The sequence below is a fragment of the Triplophysa rosa genome, linkage group LG14, assembly GCF_024868665.1.
Source record: "Triplophysa rosa linkage group LG14, Trosa_1v2, whole genome shotgun sequence".
In the NCBI taxonomy this organism is placed as follows: Eukaryota; Metazoa; Chordata; class Actinopteri; order Cypriniformes; family Nemacheilidae; genus Triplophysa; species Triplophysa rosa.
Window position 1 is genome coordinate 8,302,728 of NC_079903.1, and position 24,936 is coordinate 8,327,663.

A 24,936-nucleotide genomic window follows, 5' to 3' on the forward strand; every position below is an offset into this window, starting at 1 on the left:
TGGGAGGGGCCGGCTGATACAAAGAATGGGAGGGTGAAAGAGAGAAACAGCACTGCACTAAAGGAGAGGGAGGGTGAGTGAGGGATGCAGATCGTGAGGGGCACTGTAAGAGAGGAAGCGATCCAGCGGATGAGGAGAGGGGGTCTCCAGTTTGGATGGGCCCAGCAGTGCCTTAATGGAGCATGGGTCAGGTTTTAGGGTTCTCCCATTGCAGTAAGTGCTTTTCTTTATGTTCCTCCTCATGTGAATCAATCTCGCCATCATCTGCGTTGTTCTTTGTCTCTGTATCTCTTTCTCTGTATAGCTGACGCCTTCATATCATGTTGCTTTCTTCCTAATGCACAGCGTCCGTTCAGCCGTCTGTTTTGCTATATTCTGCTGATGTTGCAGTGTGTGCTTGTGTACCTGCGTATGCAGCATAACGATGTGACCTGTGATGTGTTTACAAATGTGTTTGGTGTTAATAGTACAATCCGTTGGAATGGGTAGGTGTATCGGTAGCAAAAATGATCTTGTATTTGTTGTGTGAAAGTAAGGACACATAAAACATTGTTTGTTTTAATATACTGTAAAAAGACTCATAGCTATAACACTGTACTTCTTGATTTCCTGTTCTTTATCAAATTTCATTTTTGTTTGTTAATATTTGTTAAAATGAATGAATGCATTAGCTAATATGAACTAACAATGAACAATAAACAGTGCTGCGCATTAACTAATGTTAATAAATGCAATTTAAAAAAAGAATGTATTAGTGAATGATGAAAATAGGTACAAAAATACAGTATTAAGTTAAATTTAACTTAAGCTGTTGTACAGATAAATTGTCCATGCAACATCGCAATTTTAATGTATTAAGTCAAATGAATGTACATGACTCTGCTGTCATTAGTACACATGAAGCCAGTAAAATAAATCATTATTCATATATGTATTTAAATACATTCTTATGGAACTAAGCACATGTTAATATGCTGCAGGCCGAGCTTAAAATGCAATATTGATACATTGATATTTAAAGGGGACCTCTGTTCCACCAGACATGAAAAAGGCGAAAGACTTAAACTACTGAACAACGATTAGTTGTTGTTGTATGCGTCTTTCATTACATTTAGCATTATGTTTGAAACATTGGATGGCAATAGCAAAGGCTTTTATCTCAGGTTTCTTTTATGGATGTCCATAATATTCAAATGGACGTGAGCTGGCAACATCTGGTCCACTTTGCAGTTTATCCTGACCAGGAACCGCTTACTTAGAAAAGCTCTGTCTGACCTTCATGAACAATCAGGGTTTGTTTCTTTGTGTTAGGTAGGTAGGTTACTTGTATAGTTACACCCAATCAGAAGTTTCGTAGTGCCGGCCGGCCAATCAGATTGAATCTTATAGTTTGTGACAGTCAGTATGCGGACTGTAGGCCAATTGAGTCGAGATACTAAATGTATAGCAGTGCAATAAGCTAATTGTGGGTTTTTCCATGAAATTGTCTGCTTGTTGAGCGTTGCCTTAATAATACTGACATTATGACCATGTGACCTTAGTTTTTCAGATCAGGTCATAAAGCCTGTTGTCACAATGACTTCTGTTCTCTCGTTTCAGAGGAATTTGGAACTGTGAACTCAACGCCTGACTCCACCCCTTCCTGCTCAGATGGTAAAATCATTTAATTTTCATATACAGTATAAATGTATGAGTCACAGCTAAATGCCATTGGGAGTCACAGCATGCATCACCTTTATAAGTGACTTCAATGTCTTTGCTATCATAAAATGTTTAAATGTTATCATAAATGGTGTCCTATAGGCACAATGGCCCTCATTTAGATTAAATTAAATAGGCTATCAAACAGGTAAAACAGGCCATTAAAAACTAGAAAGCAAATATATGACAGGAAACTGGACGCGTGGTCGTTCCCATGCAAAAATGAGCACTCACAATTTAGAGTATCCATTTTATGTGAGTTATTCTTAATGCTGCTGAGTTTTAGAAGAGTCACTCCTCAGATCTTCACGCTCCTCACAAAGTCTTTCTGATGTTTGCTCAGGTGGAAACGAGGAGTCTGACTTCCCCGAACTGCAGACAGCCAGGGAATGGTCTGAGGATGAGGAAGATCCAGACATCGATGATGATGATGATGCCTGTCTCAGCAGCTCTTCCATATGGGGCACACCCCGTCAGAACTCTTTCGAGCTCACCTTCTCCTACATTGCCTTCTCTGACAGTGACTCCTCACTGCGGAGAGACTCAGGGCGGCGCAGGGCCGGAGGGAGGGGCAGCCGTGGTTCGTTGAACCGCATGGATACCACAGAGAGCCAGTTACCTCCGGACTCTCCCGCTGCGGAGTGGGACCCTCATGCCTACCTCCCTGTGGAAGGGGAGGGAGATGCAGAGAACTTGGAGAGGACTTTAAAAACATCTGCACATGTCTGGGTGGAGGAGTTTGAGGAAAAAGACGCAACAATGTGCAAAGGATCAGAGGAGATCTCAGGCACTCAGATGCATAGTTTAAAGTACAGTCATCAGGATGAGTCATCAACAGGTGCTTATGAAATTACTCTTACTTGGAGTTGTTGTCTTTGCATGTTAAGATAAGAGGAGAAAGTATCAACACAGAATAAAAAAAAATTAAAATGCAGCTGAAATGTCTTCATACTAAAATAGTACATTGTGCTCTATTTTTAGAGATTTTTTACAGCTAATATCAAAAATTACACATCACGGTAGGGGCATACACCGTGCCCTAACCAAACGCGACGTGATAAGATTCCAGCAATAAGCAATTTGTCTGTCCACTTTGAATGCGAAAAATCAGCCAATCACAACAGTTTTTCTCTGTTCGTGTACTCTCTCGCGCTGCACCTATTTTCATGACTTCTGTGATGCCTTACTGAATTCTATGCTAATTGCTCAAATTTCAGATTTCTCTTTGTCCATGTTTCATGATTAATATTCATGAAGTGCAGAACTTCTATCGAATGAGATCGCTGTGTGGGCGGAGCTTTCAGATGCGAAGTCGCAGAAATTGAAACCGTTTCTTAAATAGAGACCACTGTCACTCGTCGCGTATCGTGGCTAGTTAGAACAAAATCTCTGGTTAACATGGAAAGATCCATTTATCGCGTGTCACAGCGTTGCGTCGTGTTTGGTTAGGACACCGTGTTAGGGTTACAGATTTGAATGAACCACTTATTTCGTTGAGTAACTTGTCCCATAGTGTTTGCTAAACTTTTTTTAATAAACAGTACAGTACTATAATGATTGTTTTACTTCTGTCTATTTTGCAAGTACAAACAATTCTTAAAGAAGAACATAGACAGTTTCATCAGACGCACGCGCCTGGCCCAAGTTAACTTCCAGTCTGTGTTTGGTTATAACAATTTATTTTTTATTTAATATATAGTAGTATTTTATTTAATACATTATTAATTGTATTAAAGTAAATTAAAACTACTCAACAGTTTTTGATTTTTTGCGGAGGTCTACCGGAAGTAAAATTTAGGCCACGTTATCCGTCTATACTTGAGAAGTTAAATGACTTGATATTAAGTCTTGTTTTCTGACAAAAAATAACAAGTGAATTTGTTTAAAATAATAAAGAAATACACTGTATGTCAATGCGGTGAGAAAATTACAATCGAATTAAATTTACTGAATAAAGTTGACTTGAGTTAAAGGTTTATTATTATTTTTCTAAACTTGCTTACTGATGACAATATTTTTCAAAAAACAAAAACTTTGTATCTTAGGTAATTGTGCTTCAAGACAAATTACTTACGAAATACTTTTCGTTTGCAGTGCACTGATGCATTCAGTCCAAACAACACATCAACTTTAAAGAAACTTTTTTCAAAATCAGTTTATAACTCTGTTAATCTGATCAATGCATATGAACCTGTAAGCAACAATGCTCTCAACAACGAGAAAGCATCTGATGACATGGTGATTAAATGTTGATTGTGTCGGCAGAATCACAGCCTCATGGGTCATACCCTTGTGTTGCCACGGAACCCGCAGCCCCCCTGCAGACGGCGGCTCTTGCCATTGGTCGAACCACTCAGGAAGAACAGATCTGTGACCTGTGCTACTTACCAGAGGGACCAACAGTTTGCTTGGAGATAGCAGGTTAGACGTCTCATAGTGTGAATGAAATCATTGATTCAATTCAATGATCTGCTTCCTTATCCTTTAACATTCCTCAAAGCCTTTGAAAAGCACTTCATCGATCAATCATAAGTCAATTTGCAGAGCAGAACCGGAGGATCTGGTCGCAAAAGCGTCCCACATGCTAACACAAATGTTTTGGTTTTATTGGAGAATGCAGTGTCCATGGTAACACACTCCATGGCCTGTTAGCATAATGTGCCGATGCCATTGAGTGGATTTCTGGCCAGTCGATCTTCATTATTTCATCCAGACAAGTGAAAAATTGAGTCAAGCGCTGTGCATGTGCTGGACTGGTCAGGTCCATTATGGTTGGCATGCAGATCCAACATGGGAGTTTCCATAACATTATCTTTATTTGTTCTGTTTTATAGACAAAATGTCAAAAGAAAGCCAAAAGCTAAAATAATGAAGTTAATCTTTGATCTAAAAGTCCTTTTTACAGTATGTGAGTTGATGACAGTAGATGTTTGTATGTAGATTTGGGGTGTGTATTTGAGTATATTTGTATCCTCCCCTGTCAGTGTAACTCTGACTGTCTTTAACGGGGCGGGCACAATTGTGCAGTTTTATTTTTGGGTCGTTGGAGCAGAGGGCTGCTGACAGAGCAACACCAGCCAAAAACAGCGTGAGGGGCTTTTCAGAGAGGATCAGGGACATAGGGAAGAGAGCGATCGGTCCATGAAGACACCAAAATGACCAGTAAAGGTGAGGGGTGAGAGTAAACGAATAAAAGGGGCTTTTGGTGATGAGGTTAATTGAGATAGATGAATTAAGTCGATTTTTTCTGTGTATGGAGTTTGAAGCTGAGGGCTGTGAGTGAAAACAACTGTTGTTGTGTGTTTGTGTACGAGATGGAGATTGAATGAATCCTTTGGTATTGCTTGCAAATTCCCAATTGAGTTATTTCACACCATATACCAGGATAAACAAGTACAAGTATGCTGTTTTGTGTGTCACCTAATCAAAGTTTTCATTTATTTCATGGCTCTCTGAAATACTTGATTCTGATTGGTCGGTCGCATTCTGTGGGCATGTTTTTTGTATTATAATCATGTCTTAGCATTGTTGACATGAATAAAAAATGTTAAAATGTACATCGTCTTGTCGTAGGTCACATTTTAAAGCCGAAACAAATCTCAGATACACCATTCGCTCTGTTTAGCATTGGAGGAGGTCTACACGGTAAAAAATGGTTTTGTGGTTCGTCCTCTTCCCAGCATGTAATGGAGCATGAATAAATAATATGCTTTGTTTGCCAGTGATGTTGTCAGTGACTTAAGATATCAAGCGATTTGCTCTCTCTGACATGTACATTCCTCATAGAAAATATATGATGAAACATAATACATAATAGTATTGAACACTATGGAAATGAATGAGAGATTATTAGATCTGTGTAATTTGACACAACTTAATGAATCGTCTTTCACTTAATTCACATTCACACGTTAACCACCCAAAAATGAACATATTGTCATTATTTGCTCCTCAAATCTTTCCTACATTACTCATAATCCTGCAGAAACAATAGAGGAAATTTTAACCTTCAAACCTTGAAGCCAGTGGGGTTCAGTTTTTAAATTTACTTATGAACTTCCTTTAAACAGATGAATGAAACTCAAATAGCTGTGAAACTGTTTAATGTTTACGCTGTTCCTTTTTTCATTCAGCAATTATATTTTTTCTGTAGCCTGAGTGAATCTAGCATGTGCTTGCTAAAGTTAACGACATGAATTAAGTCTCATAACAAAAGATAGGTGTGTTCCAAGCCAGGGTCTTCTTACATATTACGCACAGGTTATTAATAGTTCATCCACCTGCTGTTAGCTCCAGCCACTCAAATGCACGCGGCAAGCATAAATGACATTATTGCTGACGTATTTCTGAATGGATTAGCATCGGTATTAGCATGTAAGCTATTGTCTAGCTTATACCGGTCTTATCAGAGTTATACTATACTAATATAAACCAAAGAAACCTAACACCTCTTGTGAGATATCTATAACAAAATTTCAAATATATTTTGCTGACTTTAAAGGTCGAGTGTGTCATTTTTTTGGAGGATCTATTGAAAGAAATGCAATATAATATACATAACTAAGTCTTCATAAAGACCCTACATAATGAAGTGTTATGTTTTTATTACTTTAGAATGAGCTATTTCTATCTACATACACCGCGGGTCCCCTTACATGGAATTCACCATGTTGTTTCTACAGTAGCCCTAAACGGACAAACTGCTCTACAGAGCGCGTACAAAAACAAATTTTTTCATAAATGTGATGTAATAGAGGTGATCTGACAATAACAATGTTGCTCATAATTGAGATAAAGTAAACATCTGTAAATTGCATTTACATTAACTTTTATGCTGTAATGTTAAAAAAGTCCTTCTGATGTCTCATTGGTCAAAGTAAGTCTCTTGAAGCCCTGCCACCATTGATAGTCAATGGGATGCAGGTTGAGTGCTATCAGCAGGTGGTGTGAGAGACCACTTTAAATTCTTCTTTTCTTTTCCTTCCTCTGCTGTCTAATAATAGCCCAGGTCATCCCAAAAGACTCCTTGCAGTTTTTCTTCTTGTCATCAGTAACATAAACTCCCTCCTTCTCATGCAGCCTAGGCCTTTACTAATGTATTATACTCCCGTATGAAACTACAGCCACTCAGGTCGATCGACACTGCAGTGTTATAGTGCTTTCAAAGCTGTACTTTATTGACGTTCCCTAAACTTCTAACAGTATCAATTCAATCCAAAACACAAGCCCTCAAGTTATTCCAAACCCGTTGCAAAAATAGTTCGTTTCACACAATACCTCTATCCGCTAACTAAATATTTATTTTATATATCGCTTCTTGTCTCCTCCCTTCAGTAATGGACCTGATCTACTGGAATAATATGGAGCGCACGGGCATGGTGTTCACAGGCCTGGTAGTGGGTCTTCTGTCTCTCTTCCAGCTGAGCATCATCACTGTGGTGTCCACTCTCTCCCTGGCCATCATGTGCTTCACCATCTCTGTGAGAATCTATTACAAACTGCTGCATGTGCTTCAGCTGGGTGACGGAGTTAACCCCTTCCAGTGAGTGTCGGCTGTTTGTTCTTCTTGAAATCTGCCTTGAGCGTCAGTCTATTCAGTTGTACAGGGGTTGTTCTATGTGAGATCTTTAGGATAAACATCAAACAATAATGTTTTAATTCAGCCTGAGATGGCATTATAATACCGCATATAACAATAACTATAGAAAAGTAACAAAGTAACAGGGTTGATGGTAACAGAATGTTTACAGATGTTAACACAAGAGTGTTGTTACAAGGAAAGTAATTGTATGCTAATGTTTAGAAATAGAGTTTTGTAATTATGTGTGGTCTTCATAACAGGGTTGACATTTTACACGTTCCCTACTGACAAACATACTAAAATATAAGACATATTTCTGGTTGACGTGTTTATTTACTGATAGGATGCTGGTGTAATTGGGATATATTTTCTTATTTATACTGTCGAATAATCGATAGATCTATTACATAGAATAATAGATTGAATTTGAATACGACAGAAATGGTAACAGGGTTGATGTAAAACCTCAGGAACGCTGCAAGTCTTTTAAATAATATATTGCAAACTTAAACAACCGTTATATAGCTTATTGGGTTATTCAATTATATGGCTCATTTTAAACAGATATTAAAGACATAACGACATAAAAAAACAAAGTTATAGGGAGAAGCATTAGGACACCATATCATAACTGCATGCACATAAGATTGCCCCGCCTGTAACTGTACAATAAATCATTTTGGTCAAATGTGCCTTCTTTATAGGCTATACACATAGTGTGTAACATTGTGTGTTTGTCTATGCATTAATGTGTGGCAGGTCGTATCTAGAGTTGGACATCAGTTTAAGTGGGGAAGAGGCTCAGCACTACATGCAAAAGTCTATTGTGCTGGTCTGCTCTTCTGTGGACTCACTGAGAAATCTCATCTTCGTGGGCAACCTGTTCAACTCACTCAAGGTGAGGCATGTGAATAGAAAATATATGAACATGCTTTAAGGATGTTCCATTTCTTCTTTTTTCTGTGGGAATTTTTAATTTCATCCAATGAAAGTAAATGGAGAATGGGGCTGTGATTCACTAACATTCTGCTGACAAATTGATTCTGCTCGGTTATCACGTTTAGACTTTTTAATTTCATGGTTTCCCTCAGATGGAACAGATAATCTCTCTTTCACAACGTAGAGTGTCCTGAAAGAAACGCTCATTTGCTTCATGCTCTGTATTGCATGTCATGACATATTCTTTTCATTTCGTCTGTCCTTAGATTCTCATCTTCTTTCCCGTTCATTACATTCAGTTCTTGGATGTTACTTTAGTTTTAATCTTCCAGACATGTTGTCATTATTTGAGGTCTGTGTCTCAGCTGTGCACTTAAAATAAAGCCGAGCAGTATAGCTTTCAGCTGTCACACTAATTACACTAATGACTCCATACAAGAAATGTGCCATGTGTTTTCATGCACGGGTGGTCTATTTAAGACTAGACATACAGTGTCACTTGGACCTACTGGCACAAAATTATTTTTAATAATGTTTTGCATTTTAAATGGAAATGTGTTGTTATCACAGATTTAAATTCATGTTATAAACATCTGTTTTATGCAATGTTTTATTACTTTCTTCTTCTTATTATTATTATTTGCACATCAAGCTGTTATAAAAAATATCTACTTTTAGAATAGCCTTAGATAAATCTAGAATAATTCAGGCGATTTTGTTTTTTTGGACATGTAAATTGATAACGTCAGTTTAGCACAGCAACAGCCAGTTTTGCTCTTATATTAGTCCCCAAGAGTGGGAGTGGTCAAGGCTTAGAGATTCACACTATGACCTGTGTGGTATGTGACATGAGACACATGTGCTCCTGTGTAGTATGATACGGGGATACAAGAGGGTCTTGTCCTACGTGTAGGGTTTCCTGTTCCTCCACAACTCCACACTGAGAGATATAACGGGAAACAGAATTAGTTCGGATGTACGGGTCCAGACCCCACCAGAGGTCACCAGAGCTCTCTTAAAGGGACAGTTCAGTTCACCTAAAAATAAAAACATCTCACAATCTCATGCTAGGTTTATATGACTGATTAACAAGATTAAAAAAATGCACTCAATTATACTCACTGTATGTGTCTATGTATAGGACACAACAAGCTCCAAAAACCACAGATGTCCATCATAAAAAATCCAACTCCAGTGGGTTAATAAACATCTTCTGAATGAAACAACTGATGTGTGTGTGTGTGTGTGTGTGTGTGCGTGTGTGCGTGTGTGCGTGCGTGCGTGCGTGTGTGTAAAGAATTAATATTAGGATAGTTTTGCTTGAGTCCCATATACAGACATAAAAAGACGGCACAAAAATCGAATTATATTCAAGTAATTCATATTTATTTAGTTGACTTGAAAAGCATATTCCATAACTAAACACATTTTAAAATATGTAAAAGAAACACAAACATTGAAAGAGCTTTTTTAATAATTTTCTGTTCTTGAGGGGTAACAAAACAAAATGATTTCCCCAGAACCTTTTCTCATGAAAAACGATTGAAATTAAATTATGAATAATTCACAAATGCTCACATTCTTTCTGTTCTGTCTGTAGTTCTGAAGGATGAGGGATCATGTTTGCATGTTTTTTTTCTATATTCACACACATTTTGGGAAGTGAATAATAAAATGTTCATTTTTATTCTCAGTTCATGTTGTTGATATACTTGGTGACGTTCCTGGGAGCCCTCTGTAATGGCCTTACCCTGCTCATCATGGGTAAGATTAATATCACAACTATTCACAAATGAAGCCAAATTCACAAAAAGCAAATAAAAATACTTGCAATTAAATTTTAAGTGTTATGAATGTTGGAACTTCCTGTGCACCTCTGCAACATAGAGAAAGATTATAATATATAATTGTTAAATAATGTACAGTATGTAATATAATGAACATTTATTAATCAGTGTGATTAAATAACAAAGACAGAATTTTTGTTTTTGGGCGAACTATTACCGTAAAGATTACACACATATACTTTTGATAAAAGCATCTGCACAAATTTTTATGTGATATATGTTTGGAAGAAGACACAGAGTGACTTTCATTGCATGATACTTTAGCGACTTTATAATATTAAAACTGGTTTGTTCCCCTTGTTGTTATATCATTTGATGTTTAGGAGTGATTGGTGTCTTCTCTGTACCACTGTTCTACACACGACATCAGGTAATGCTTTCAGTCCACAGTACAGTGACTCATGTGTGTCTTCCATATATTTTCTGGTATCATTTCTTCAGAAACATAATTGTTTGCACTGTAAAAAACATCATTTTACATAATTTGTTTTACAGATTTTCCACGTATAATGTAAAACATTTTTTTTACAGAATATATTGTTTTTTACTGATTTTTAAAAATAGGGTCAAAAACTTGTACAAGAAAATCGGGGAAAACAAGTCATTTTACAGGGAAAAACTATTTCTGGGTCAAAAACGGAAACACTTTTTTAAAAGACCGCACATTTACAATAAAAATGGGGAAAACAGGTAATTTTACAGAATTATTTTTTAGTTTGCCAGAAAATGTCCTTTTTTACAGGATTTGTTTGCAGTGTGCATCTTCATCGGTCTCTTTATTTACAGGATAAAGTAGACAGCTCCTTTGCAGCGGTACAAGCCCATATCGACAGCATAAAGGACTTGTGAGTATAGCACCACCTACTGCCGGCAAAGCACCACACACGATATTCTCACAAAAAAAAATGTATTTAATAGTCATTTAGTAAACATTTCCCACTCATTTTTATGAAGAACGGTTAATTTATTTATTTTATGTGTCTGGTGTGCAGCTTTTGTCGTCTTGCTCAGGGTGGCGGCCCACCCCCTGACCCCACCCCTGGTGGAGCTAAACCCAAAGCCCATTGACTCGTCATACAAAGAAGGGAGGAGCCACACGCTGTCAATCAAAAATGTCTTAATTAGCATTTCGTGCTCAGAGTCACGCCTCGACAGCAGTGGGGGCGGGCCTAATGAGACACGTGGCGTGGATATACGGAGGACCATGCAAAGAACAATCTTGGAAACGTTTTGGTAATGTGAGAAGTTAAAGACAAGCTGTTTTCATTTCCACAGTTTAATGGCAGTATGGGCGAATGATGGTCACTCGTCTGGTCTGATGCAGCTCTACAGAAACACAGACCATTGAGATACTTCAGCCGTCACTACAGAGTTATCTGAGCTATTAACATGATGACTTCAGTGAAGTAACAACAAAATCCAGACTGACTTAAGTTTGCCTGCCAAAAAGATGAGACTGGATGAATTTCCAGTTTTTTTTCCACTTATAACAAATCTCAATGTGTTTGTGTGTTAAAGTACCTAAGAGCTATTAAAATGACAATGTTTTTTCCAAAGTTTGATGTTATTTCATCGCTCTACGGTCACTTTGTCAACACACCAAATCACAGAAATCATTTTGCAGACTCTCAGCCTTTCACCAACCTTTCATTTTTATATAGATGCACCAACTAACAGTTGATGTTTTTAGAAAAACAGGCAAATAACATGTTTTATATCCATGGCTGAAATACAAAAATAAAGATAACACGAAAAATCAAGAATATGGTAACAGAATATTTTAAACATGTACTGTATGTTGCTTATGCATTAAACATCACTGTTATTCTTGCACATACTGCATTTAGAAAAAGGACAAACACACAACCTGCAGTATTAAAATTGAACATGTGACTCATACTGACCAGTTTGTGCTGCACACACCATACCAAGATTATGCAGCTTGTTGAAGACAGGCGGTCAGTTACTCTCAAAGTCATTTATGATGTTTGCCTGGGAGACCAAGAAACACATGAAGAAACACTGTTGACCTACAGATAGGCGCTGTGTTATATAGATACCAAAAAACATATAGAAAAGTAGAAAAGTGAGTGGTTTGACTTTGGCCAGAAAGCAATAACCCAGAACATCATAGCAACCACATAGCAATGCCTTGGCAATAACCCCGAAACCACAAAACACAAGCAAAGCTAGCCTTTTATGTCAACTTTTGCATAGTTAATAATTGACATATTTTAAAAAGAAAAAATATCAACTATTATTATTATTATCAATCATAATAAGGATTTGGGAAGGTATATTTGTACAAATGATGATAAGTGGAGAAGTCATGTTAAAGTGGTAGTTCACTCAAAAATGAAACATCTTCCATCATTTGTTCACTCTCTTGGCACTTCAAACCTGTATGACTCTCTTTCTTCTGCAGAACACAAAAGAAGATATTTTGAAGAAACATTTTGAAGATATTTTGATTGGCTCCTGTTGACTTCCATAATATGGACTCAAAACCAGACATTTCTCATAATATCTTCTTTCGTGATCCACAGAGCAAAGAGTTACATACATGTGTTGAAGGTGAATAAATGATGACAGAATTTTTATTTTTGGGTGAAGAACTATCCTATTAATGAAGGTAGAGCACGGTATTCACAACGCCATGGGTTCAGATTCCCAGTTATACTGCATCTTGTATACACAGGAAGTCATTTTAGATAAAATCATCTGCCATTCAAGCGATTAAAGAAATGACCCTTTTGAGTAGAGGGTGTAAGTGCAATAATACTGCATAGTTTCCACCTCAATCAAGCAATGGACCATTTTACAATGAATGTCAACAGACTGCACATAATGTCCTCCCCTTTCATTTAAATAACATAAGGAAGGTTTGAGTCACAGGTGTGAGTGGTTGTTAATTGTGCCCCTTTTTAATGCTAACCGGCTTTTAAAGTTGTCTGTTACCCAAAGTGATCAGTCATGATTCATTTTTATTTCCCATTAGAATAAAATGGCATCAATTTAACAATAATAATATTATAAACAATATTATCAACTTGACGTGTCTCCGCTAGAGGATCACCAAAGATGGGGAAAATGACTCAGATTTACATTGAGTATGTGCTGTTTACACTAATATTTACAGTAATACAGGTCCTTACTTGCTGTACGTCAAATGTCAAAATTGTTCTCTTTGGGACATTTAGGAGTAGCATCTGTGGAAAAAGTTGATCCTTAAATTAAATATTTTGTATATCTCCTGAACCATAAAAGAGCAACTATCAGATATATTTTCAAAGTGTCCATCAGCACTTTCAACAGCTGTAAAGCCTTTCATATCAGTCAACCCTGTTTTGCTCCAATAACACACCTGCAAACTTTATCAAACCTGTTATCAAATCATGCACAAAGGTGTGATTTCCAAAGGTCAAAAACAAATACACAAGTGAAACCTCTCTCTCATCCATTTTTATTTAATAAAAAATGAAGCCCCTTGTATAACTTTAAGAGTGCATAACTTCACAGGTATAATAACACTGGCTTTCTCCAGACATCATTTTGTCATGTTATATTTTGTTGTCCGGGTTACTATTTATAGTTCTTGGCAAATGCTGCCAAGTGCAACAATCAATCCTCATAAAACCCTTTAAAGCGTTATCACCTCATTGAAGCTATATTTAAAGGAAATGAGACTAATTATAGATATGAAGTCATGGCAAAACAAACTATGTATTTCCTGTTAAGTCACATTATGGCTCATTAACCTTGAAGCAAATTGTACTCTTTATATTCACTATAACCTGAAAAATAAAAAATAACCCTGAAATATTGCAATAAACTTGTTTATATACACAAAGAGACAATACAAATTATATAACAAGTAATTTTGTAATTGATACTATTTTATATCACAAAGTATATTTATATTGATTTATTTACAAAATAAGTATCACGGTCATAGCTTTGTTCAGTATTTGACCACCAGGGGGCACCCAAGATCTGTTTAGAAAAACAATGCGACGTAAACGTCTGCTAAAGAAATTCAGTCAAATAACATATGACTTATAAAAACATACACTCAAGTAGGCCTAATGTTGTCTATTGAGAGTGATATACTATAACATCCAGTAATACTTTAAATTATTTTCTTTGCTGTCTATGAATTATCATTATTGTTCATTATAAATGTTAAACATTTACCTTAAAACATTGATACATTTTATGAAAATAATATTATCTTGAATTTATATTCAACCTTTATTTTGTTAGCTACGTTCAATTTTCTTTAGCATGAAATCAGGCCCCTAAGGTTTTTCTCAAATATAGAAACTCATAGAAAACTTTGTTTAAAGTAGGCTGCTAAGATGATCCCTAAATAAAGGTGACCAATAAATATAAGCAACCATTAACAAGATTGATGTTTTTCCCGTCAGACACTTCCCATTGTGTCCAGTGGCACAGGGGTGAAGAACCCGATCCGCGCGTGATTTCAAGTCTTGAATGGGGGAGGAGTTAGTCAAATGAAGACTGACTATAAAGCTGCCTCGCTCAGCACAGACAGTGGATACGTGCTGATCGTGTCAGCGAAGTCGTCTTCTTCGGATACAGTGTTCATACAGGACTGCTATTTTTTTACTTGCGTGCTTCGGACAAAGCGCATTTACGCAGTGCTCGTATATTCTTCACAGGTTTATAAAGCGCTCTTCATGTTTTTTTCTCGGGTCACTCCTTTAGGAGTGTGCCGTCCACCTGCGGTCCGGTCGAGCTGCGCGTCTGAACGCAAATGGATTACAGTAACCTGATGGCGCCCCCGGTCCCACCGCACACCCCCAGATCTCCCAGCCTCGCGCAGGGTCAGGGGCGGCTGTTAAAATGCGTGTTTCTCGGAGACGGGGCAGTCGGGAAAACCAGTCTGATTGTCAGCTATACGACGAACGGATATCCAACGAAATACGTGCCGACAGCGTTTGATGATTTCTCAGGTGAGTCCAGCACACGAATGCGTAAAGGCGCGCTCTTTAGAGTACAAAAGTGAACGTGCGTAGTTTTCCTTTTTAAAATGTCTTTATATTATACTTGAAAATTGTAATTATTACCAATACTGCATATGGAGTTATTATGGAGGCGGAAATATTGCGCGTAAAATAGCTGAGGCGTTAAATGGTTTAAGATGAATTGTAACACGATAGAAATCAGACAAAACCTCCACCCAAATGGTAATAAAGCCTCTTACATTACAACGCATAACATCAGTGCTTTATAAGTAATAATAATAATAATATGTTACATAAAACATTAATAGCGCGTTGCATCAATGGACGTTTTTATCATTAACAGATTTTTCTGAAATTATGAATGGCTTTTGTCTCTGGTCTTGCAGTCATAGGTCAAATCTCCAGTAGTTTTGCACAAGCACGTCTTTGTGTTATTATAAACCCTTGCGCAATTACGCCCGACCTATAAATCTGGCCTTTAAAATGATCCACTGGGTCCACTTGTTGCAAAATCTCTGAGAAGATATTGTACCCTGGCTCCCCATGGTGATGTCATAATCAAAACTCTTAGAAGCAGATCTGGCATATATACAGATGTTTAAAGCAGCAATTCAACAGGTGGCACTTAGGGGAGAAAGGGGTTGAATTAAGGATCGTATGACAGGGATTTGGAGACAATTACACAATGGCTGCTTGAAAGGCAGAACACTTTGAAGTGTGACAACCGTCACGGAGACCCAAGTTATAGTGTTTCATGAGTTCACATTACTGTGGTGTGTTGGAATTAACTTTTTTAAAACATTGAACATTAAAAATGTATCTAAGCCGCATGCCCTCTGAAATTCTCACATTAAGCAACTGCAAGGCATCAAAATACCTTTTAATCATCTTTAAGATACTTTATGGTGCTTCTGGGTTAACTACAACTCGGGGACTTTCATGTGATAATGTTAAGGTCTGTTTTTCTGTACAGTGTCATGTGACTAAATGGAAACAGGTGTGTGTGTCTATTTGCCAAAAATGACTCATGACTTTCTCTTTATCCAGCCGTGGTACAGGTGGATGGTCAACCAGTCCGACTGCAGCTTTGTGACACTGCCGGACAGGTAAGAACTTAAGTGCACTTTGATCCACCCTCACAAGTACCTGATCACATAAACACGTTGAAGAAAGTGGGTCCGTGTTCCTCTTTCTCTATCATTCCTATTTTGTCGCATTAATTTCCATTCAATTTGAATATACCATAATCAAATTCTCTGGCTAACTAGGTCTTTTAATTTCGGAGTGGATTTAGGCATTTTTGCCGCCTGCTAACAGAGAGGATTTGGAAAAACAATTGAGAGGCTAAAGCTTAGCATTAGATAAGATCAGAGCTGACACCATACTGTAAGGAAATTGTAAAGGTGGAGGGAACAATCCTCAAGCTATTGGCGCTCTATAGTTATTGGAACTTGTGCAGGCTTGGACAAGGTACCATCCAACCGCTGGTCGTGCCTCCAAGCATCGCTACCTATGCCAAACATTTTAGTGCCATTGTTAACAGGTGTAGTTGTGTAACTGGATTTCACATATGACTGTGAATAATTTCTATGTCTAGTGCATTTTGCATTTGAAAAGACTATTTGAAAAGTTTGGTTCCAGAGAAAGGTTTCAATAAAAACACCATAACATAATAAAAAACATGATCTTTGAAAAATGTTAAAAACGCAGTCATCTCATTTTGGAACCAAACTCCTCATTTATTGCATCTATTCACATTTCCATTGTGGGAATATTGCGTTGTTTCATTCAAGGGGTTTTGTGTCATGAATAACATTACGAATAATGAGTCCACCCTCTTAGTAGATAACCAATAAATCCCTTTAGTACAACAATGCACAAGCCCAACAAACCAGTTGAAGTAGGTTATACCGCAGACTTTCATGTCGTTTTTAAAGAGAGAGAACAAATGCACTGCGACGAAAGCAAAAAGCTGAAGGCCAGGGATACAAAAGTCTACAAACCGGATTTCTATTATGTTTTGCAGGTGTCCATGTGAACAAAAGAAATAGTTTGATAGCGATAAAGTCAATCGGGCAATGTCTGTGTGTCAACAAGACTAGTGATTGTGATCTTGCATTATATATCAAAAAGTACAAGCAACAAAGGCATTGAAAAGGGTTCAGAACTCTCATCCATAAAGCTTAATTGTTGTTCTACGTGATGTGAGAGGCCCTGTTTTCCAAATGCTCTTCTGATTTATGCTTTCATCTGAACAGCGCGAACGGGACGGGGTGTGCCAGAGTTAAACACTTTGGCTGAGTTTTGGAGATTAAAGCTCGCACTGCACATTCCACATGCAATGTTCTTTTGCGAACGCCAACCTATAATTTCATTTAATTGCTTAAGGGAATTATAAAACACCCAAGAGCTAGTTAAGAAATTTTATTATTTCAAATAACAATTTGGAATCCTGCAAATGATTTTTGTGAAGGTCTCACAAGGCCTTCGTTTATGCACCCATTGCAATGTCGGTAATGATGTGGTTAAGTAATCACTTAAAGGGACCGTTCACCCCAAAAATGAAAATTCTATCATTCATTCACCCTTACGTTGTTCACAACCTCTTTCATCTGTGAAAACACAAAAGAAGATGTTTCGAGAAATGTCTCAGTGGTTTTGTGTTCATACAATGGAAGTCAATGGGGGCCAATGTAGTTTTGTTACCAACATTCTTCAAAATATCTTTTGCTTGCAAATTCGTAACAACACCATCACATTTACCTCATCTCTTTCTCTGCCACAGGACGAATTCGACAAGTTGCGTCACTTCTGCTACACACGAACCGATGTCCTCCTTCTGTGCTTCAGTGTGGTCAGCCCCGCCTCCTTCCAAAACGTCACCGAAAAATGGGTTCCGGAGATTCGCCGGCGATGTCCGCTCACACCCGTGCTGCTGGTGGGCACCCAGTGCGACCTGCGGCAGGACGTCAAGGTCCTCATCGAACTGGCACGCCGCCACGAGCAACCCGTCCCAGAAGAAGACGCCCGCGCGCTCGCGGATAAAGTCGGCGCCGTAGCGTACGTGGAATGCTCGTCCCTCACTCAAAAAAACCTGAAGGAGGTGTTCGACGCAGCCATCTCCGTAGGACTCCGACATTCGGACAGGAGAGCCAGGAGGGAACATAAGGTTCACAGTACTGCTGATAAAATGAAAATGCTCTCAAAGTCCTGGTGGAAAAAATACATCTGCATACAGTAGCGACAAAGAAATGAAGAAGCTGATGGACTCTGGTTTGGCATACTTCACAGTACTCGCGTTCCTGCTGAACGGACAAGACTAAGCATGATGAGAATGGATGTATAATGATACACGGCTATGGGAGATACAATAGCCAGCTACTCACACTTTTTCTAGGTGGAACACTGAAACATTTCCTGAGCTCTACTGGAAATTAAAGAACACTGCTGGTTCATTCCCAGTCCTGAAAAAAGACACTATATTAAGTTGTTTAAAATCATCTGCTTTTTTAAATGTAGTGAGACACTATATGTATTTTATTTATTTACCCATGCCTTTAAACCCGAAAAATGCTTGCATGAATATCCAGGTCGCATGTTATTGATACCAGCATGCCATGTTAAAAATAGTTATTCAAAAAATAAAAATGCTTCGGTGTACGGTTTTCAGTCAGCATGTTCGGAGGCTGCCCAGAAATATCATCATCACCACGGTTCTCATGTGCCAAAGCTTTGTGATGAAATTGAGTTAAATTGCATCTCTTTCATTTGATTCAACAATTGCCGAGATTATCGCTTTTGTCTTTGCAATGTGAAACAAATGGTGTTTGATGAATTTTGGTTTCAGAAATGAATTGCATAAAGGTAATAGGGTGAGCACCAAGTCTTTTTTTTGTCATACAATTATATTTTTTGTTTAAGTGATTTTTGTAGTTCAGTCTTTTACGTGACTTGATCTATTCTAACGTGCCATGTTTTTCAGAAAACTAATACAAAGTGCTTTGGCTGCTTTATTCTGTTTAAATGGCAGCCAATGAGATTTGTTGAATTTGCTTCTTATTATTCAGAAGCCCAATCAGATTCAGTCACATCAGCCACAAACAACAAACCCAACAGGAGGGTTCCAGACGTCCCGTTTTGTCTAGAGAAATGAACATTTTTAAACATCTGCAGCTTTCACGACATTACCGTGTGCTTCAATGTTGCTTAAAATGAGAATTGGAAGCTTGCGAACTTCATGAAACTACTTTTTTTTGTGTGTAATATTGATTTAAAGACAATGGCAAAGTCATAATCTCTATATTATCTCTAATAACGTCATGGCTCAGATGTCATTAGTAATATTTTGATATGTCTATGGAGAAAATGGATGTGAAAAAAACATCTGGAACCCAAACGGGCGTTCACTGTTGCGTTCCGTACACCCACGTGTCAGGATGTGGTTTCTGTTCTTTATGTGCTTTATTGTCACAGCGATAACACTATCAGGGTAATCTGCTGTATATTTGTACAATTATGATTGCATTTTTATTTCTTCTCATTCTGAAAACACTCCTGTTTATGGTACGGTGTGTGTGAGTGTTTTGGTTGCTTGACTGCTATCCGTGATTTTCATGGACAAATAAATGTGACTTTTTAACTGAAAGCCGAGTTTGTGTGTTGTATGTAAGCTAGTCATATGAGTTTCTCAGTTCACATGAAGTGCACATGATGCAATGCTGAATGATCTGTAAAAAGAGACATCTGAAGGGATCCGAGACGGGCAAATGGAGATGTGTTCTAAGTATAATCTGCAGGAGTCTCGCAATAACCAGTCATTACGGGACTTTGTTTTGTCTCGCAGAAAAGCCAACTGCACAGACGACAGAATAAATGAAAACAGTCTGTGCCTAGTTTAGCATCTGAATCTTCTCATTCAAGAGCAAGCAACAGTCACACTTCAACCATAATATGCACTTTTGAATGTAAGATAGCTGGTTTGATGTGATTTGTTGTTAGTTTCGATGGATAGACTCGACCCGACACAGTTTAAAAAAGATTTTCAAACGTCCCTGGAGGACCGTTTAAAATATTGTGTGCAAAAACATTTCATAATCAAACTTGAGTAAATGAGTTCTTGATGTGGTTCTCAAAGATTACAACCAAAGACTTTCCTAAGCCACTAAAACCAGAACACACATCATGTGACCTCCATGTGACCAATGCTTGGTAAATCACTTTCATTGGACTGGCTTTAAACCCATTTAACTCTTCTTATGTAATTTCTGGGAATGTTTGGGCAACTCGATGTCTTTGACACAACATAAAATGGAGTTTGGTAATAAGTTATGATGACTTCACAGTGCAGTCAGATTTTGTTGCTGTTTTATGGTTGCTATGAGAATAACCTGCTCCGGCAGGATTAGAGATTAACAGCGTGCTGGTGAAAGTCCTTTCAGATGCGATTTGCTCTGGAAGATGTGTGGAACTTTGTACAGTCTCCTGTTATGTGGGTGTGTGACGCAATGTGCCGAGGCTCCTCTGAGACCCGCTGATAGGATTAAAACAGCAGTGTGGTCTCATTTGGAGCACTGACACAAATCTGCTTTTAATATACGTCTGGTGGCTTTAGGGTTATTGCTTTAGATTAACAAAATCTTGTTATGCGTACACTCGCAAAAAAAGGTGCTTCAAAGGGTTCTTCAATGCCGTAGAAGAACCTTTTCTGTCTAAATGGTTCCAAAAAGAACCTTAACATCCGAAGAACCTTACTGTTTCCCAAAAGGTTTGTGGCAAAAATGGTTCTTCAGATTAAAAGTAAGAAAGAGATTTGACTGAATGGTTCTGCTATGGCATCACTGCGATGAGCCTTTTAAGCACCTTGCATTTCGTGCCATAACTGAAGGCTATGTAAGTAGCAAGGTTGTATTTGCCACAATGAACCTTTTGGGAAACAGAAAGGTTCTTCGGATGTTAAGGTTCTTTATGGAACCATTTACACAGAAAAGGTTCTTCTGTTGCATCATGAAACACCTTTATTTTTAAGAGTGTGCTTTGAAAAACAACAATGTGACTTTTAGAATGTGTCACTATACCATTTTTGGTTCCACAAAGAACCATCCAGTCAAAGGTGCTTTAAAGAACCACCAACAGTGCTGAAATAGTGGGATTATAACACCTAGTCCTATTAAGTGAATCTGAAAATAGTTTACTTAAGTTAAAACTTTTTGTTTTTTGAAATCAAAGAAAATATATGCCTAAAAATTGGAAAAACTGTTGCCTCAGAATAATAAACGAAAGCTAAAATAAAATTAAATGAAATAATCTAATTTCAATTAAAATCTAATTTTCAAAAATGATTGATATAAATGATTATAAATGATAAAATGGCAAAAGCAAAATTGCTGTAAATTGAAATAAAATTAACATAAAAATTCTAAAATTCTAAAGATAAAAGCTAATTTAAAATATTAAGAAAACTATATAAAACTAAAAACAAAACTATAATAACATTTAATCTTTTTTAATTACTTTTAATAAATAATTGTAATATAATTTTTGTTTGATTATTTAATGTATTCATTTCTCATAGACATTATGTATTGAATTTATTACTGAAATTATGTCTCAAATCATGTGACTTGTTAAGGAAAGGTGTGGCTAGAAAATCCCTGTTGACTAAGCAATCATGGAGACATGGGGCATGTGCTCTTTTGACATAAGCCTGTACGCAGCCACCTAGCAACGCTCTGGAAATTACCCAGAAACCCTTAACAACTACACATACACCCAGAGCACCTATGACCCAGAAACACCCCGTCAACCACCCACAACACCCCACGGGTGGTGAGTTTTCCACAGGGCAAGCCTCGCTTATATTTTATGTAGCAAATTAAACAAGTTATGTCATTTTGAGAAACTTTGCGAGTCCGAGTTAGGCTTGGCGTTGCTTTAGTGACTTTAAATGTTGATTGTTTGATAACCACTGAAATATTGCTCAATAGTTTTATTGAGAAGGTTTTGACTGGCTGCCATGCAAGGTCTTAAAAACCCATCAGGGCTCGGCACATATAGCCTACTGTACTCACACATGCAATCGCAGTGTCTGCTGTGCTGTGGGTCTTTCAATGTGGCTAGAGGGAGTGCCACGTTTAACTTGCATATTCAAATGATGGACACAGTGCTGAAGTGACCTCAATCACGTTTCTCTGCTGTTTCTGTGAGACGGAAACCACATTTAATGCATGACTGTCTGTGTAATCTGATTTAAACAACAATGAATATGTGGACTCAGTTATTATGTTTCTTATATCTCTGCTTAGTAGATATAAGTAAACACCCACAGGTTGATTTTTCCCTAAAAGTGTAAACAACGTGACTCTGAAGTTCTTCCAAAACATTGTTTTGTTTGTTGAGGGTTATTGGCTCAACTGATGACGTAATGGAGTTTGGGGCAGGACTACATTTGTATATAGTGCTGTGGAAATTACACACTTTGTTTAATTAAAGGACCTCACACCAGCATTAAAAGGTCACCAAATAAATGTTGTGTTGTAGCTGCAATCATAAACATTTTATTGAGCAAGTACAATAAAAAAGCTTATAATAGTTGATAATAATCATTATAATGATCAGCTGTTGGGTTTAATTTTGTGGAAGGTCAGTTTGATGTCATGAGTTCAACCCACATAAAATGACATAATATAACCCGTAATTTATGTTTCAAACACGAGAAAGGCAAAAGTTATGGACTGCACCTTTAATATTCAATATATAATTCGTGTAAAATATAAATGTAAAATCTTAAGCACTAACTTTGTGCGTGTGTAAAGGAAGTGTTTCCTTTAAAATAATTAAATAATCGTTCAATAATTTGTTAAAAAATTTAAATTAAGTAGAATGTAACCTATGGGTTGTTATAACCCAAAATGTTGGCTTGTTTAAACCCATTGTTGGGTCAAATATTTTCTGGGTTAATTAAACCCAACAGTTGGGTTTGTCCTTTTTTGACCCAACGCTGGGTTGAAAATAACCCAGCATTTATAGATTGAAGAATTTTTAAATTTCCTTTATTCCCATTCATAACCGAGATACACAATTTAGTTAAATAAAAAAAATAAAAAATTCTGTCATCATTTACTCACCCTAAAGTTGTTCCAAATCTGTATTAATTTCTTTGTTCTGTTGAACACAAAGAAAGATATTTGGAAAAATGTTAGCAACTGACATCTCTGGGACATCATTGACTACCATAGTAGGAAAAATGACAATGGTGCCCCAGAACTGTTTGCTTTACTAAATTCTTCAAAACATCTTCTTTTGTGTTCAACAGAACAAAAAAATGATACAATAATTTTTCCTGCAATGGTAGTCAATGATATCCCGGAAATGTCAGATGCTAACATTCTTCCAAACACCTCATGAGAATTTTTTTATATAGGTTTGGAACAACATGAGCACGAGTAAAGGATGACAGAATTTACATTTTTAGGTGAAGTAACTCTTAAACCCTAAGCTGAGTAGTGTTCGTTTTTCTCACTTTATTCAATATCTTTACTCTCATTTTCCAAGTGTCTCTCCCTCCCATCTTCTCTCTCTCTATCTCAATTGTTAAACAGTCACTGGAACTGTTCTTTGATCACCTCATGATGAGTGACATCACCTCAGCCCCTTCAACATTGCTGATGCCTTCCAGACGTTCTCTTGTTTGTAAATGAGATAGTCAGGCAACAGCACAGACTTTGTTGCACAACCCAAAGCATTGATCACGTGTTGTGTATTCCAAACTTTGGCCTGCCGGTAGTCCATCGCTTATCGTGGACATTTCACCTCAAGTGTGCCGTCACTTGTTGGCTCATTAACAAAAAACCCCTGAAGATATGAGCCAAAACATCTTGCAGATAGAATCTGTTGAATCATTGGAAGCTTTTGAGTGTGAATGGATGAATGTTGGCAGCTCTAAGAAAACTGTTGCATGTTGACAATTAAAATGTTGTTTGACATCATTACTAAATGTTAACGGTAAAATTGACATTATTATTCCTGCTTGTATGCTAATAATGTATCTTAAACCTGTTTTGCACCACAAACTTAAACTTACTGTGAGGAGAGGGACCACATTCACTACATCCCAAAGATAATTTATCTACACAGAAACCAAACCCCAGAAATATAGCTGTAGACAACGTAATCTTCTGGATTCAATGCGTTTTGCTAAAAAGAACGAGCTGTTTGTGTGTGGTGTGTAGCAGATGTATTTTTTCATACAGTGACGGGTTGTTTGTTCTATATTTTATGTTGTTTCGTAAATGTCATTGCAAATGATTGTGTTGATAAATAGATTTATACTGCATTCGTAAAGTTTAAAGTTTAGCATGCTACATGGCTTAGCGTTTACTTGAAAAAAGTTTACTTGCAGACACACACAGTTTACATACACGAGGTGAATTCAAGAAATAGGCCAGTAAAATAAAATGCCAATAAATATGCAAATAAACTTCAATAAAACACGCATACACACTGCTCACATTTGCAATGTGAAACAGGACTCACTCTGAATTTCTCAACGCTGAAGTTCCCCACATACTAAACCATATGCCATGGTCTGACCTTCTGGTCAAATCTGTCCGAAGCTTTACTGTGAGATGAAAACCGTCATTGTGAGAGGGTCTAGAACTCTGTGTCCTTGGCACAGAATCCACTTAAACTCAGGGTTAACCGTTCTGGATCAAGACCCAGAGCAGTGGTTTACTACAAGTTCAGACTGGAGTAGCTCCTTCACACTTTTTGTTATGTAATGGAAGATCTCTCCCCGTGCGTTGCTCTTCGTGTTGTTTTGAGGTTTATCTGTGACTGAGATAACCTCTGCAGGGCTGCTTGACTTCACTTTTCACATCGCAAC

General features: G+C 37.5%; 2 protein-coding genes across 4 annotated transcripts; both read left to right on the plus strand.

Moving 5' to 3' along the window:
* Positions 1–11,631, plus strand: rtn2a (reticulon 2a). Of its 3 annotated transcripts, XM_057351146.1 has the most exons (10): positions 1–213; positions 1,600–1,653; positions 2,045–2,539; positions 3,967–4,122; positions 7,036–7,243; positions 8,042–8,180; positions 9,916–9,985; positions 10,392–10,438; positions 10,855–10,913; positions 11,061–11,631. In XM_057351146.1, the coding sequence occupies exons 1-10, from the start codon at positions 183–185 to the stop codon at positions 11,134–11,136; spliced, it is 1,335 nt and encodes a 444-aa protein (XP_057207129.1). In that variant the 5' UTR covers positions 1–182; the 3' UTR covers positions 11,137–11,631. The 3 variants fall into 3 exon arrangements, with proteins under 3 accessions (XP_057207129.1, XP_057207130.1, XP_057207131.1); XM_057351147.1 differs by lacking the exons at positions 1–213; positions 1,600–1,653; positions 2,045–2,539; positions 3,967–4,122 and adding exons at positions 4,596–4,869; positions 5,275–5,384 and having other exon boundaries at positions 11,061–11,628; XM_057351148.1 differs by lacking the exons at positions 1–213; positions 1,600–1,653; positions 2,045–2,539; positions 3,967–4,122 and adding an exon at positions 4,602–4,869 and having other exon boundaries at positions 11,061–11,627.
* A 2,999-nt stretch (positions 11,632–14,630) lies between these two features.
* rhoub (ras homolog family member Ub) lies at positions 14,631–19,701 on the plus strand. Its single transcript, XM_057351149.1, has 3 exons — positions 14,631–15,044; positions 16,104–16,162; positions 17,842–19,701. Exons 1-3 carry the CDS (start codon positions 14,846–14,848, stop codon positions 18,295–18,297), a joined length of 714 nt encoding a protein of 237 aa, XP_057207132.1. The 5' UTR covers positions 14,631–14,845; the 3' UTR covers positions 18,298–19,701.
* The last annotated feature ends 5,235 nt before the right edge of the window (positions 19,702–24,936 follow it).

What these genes read in the sequence shown, in the direction of transcription:
- rtn2a (XM_057351146.1), top strand. Translation starts at nt 183, where the DNA reads ATGGGTCAGGTTTTAGGGTTCTCCCATTGCA. An exon ending in AGTTTGCTTGGAGATAGCAG is followed by an intron (nt 4,123 to 7,035) that starts GTTAGACGTCTC and finishes TCCTCCCTTCAG; the next exon opens with TAATGGACCTGATCTACTGG. An exon ending in GACGGAGTTAACCCCTTCCA is followed by an intron (nt 7,244 to 8,041) that starts GTGAGTGTCGGC and finishes AATGTGTGGCAG; the next exon opens with GTCGTATCTAGAGTTGGACA.
- rhoub (XM_057351149.1), top strand. Translation starts at nt 14,846, where the DNA reads ATGGATTACAGTAACCTGATGGCGCCCCCGGTCCCACCGCACACCCCC. An exon ending in AGCGTTTGATGATTTCTCAG is followed by an intron (nt 15,045 to 16,103) that starts GTGAGTCCAGCA and finishes CTCTTTATCCAG; the next exon opens with CCGTGGTACAGGTGGATGGT. An exon ending in TTTGTGACACTGCCGGACAG is followed by an intron (nt 16,163 to 17,841) that starts GTAAGAACTTAA and finishes TCTCTGCCACAG; the next exon opens with GACGAATTCGACAAGTTGCG.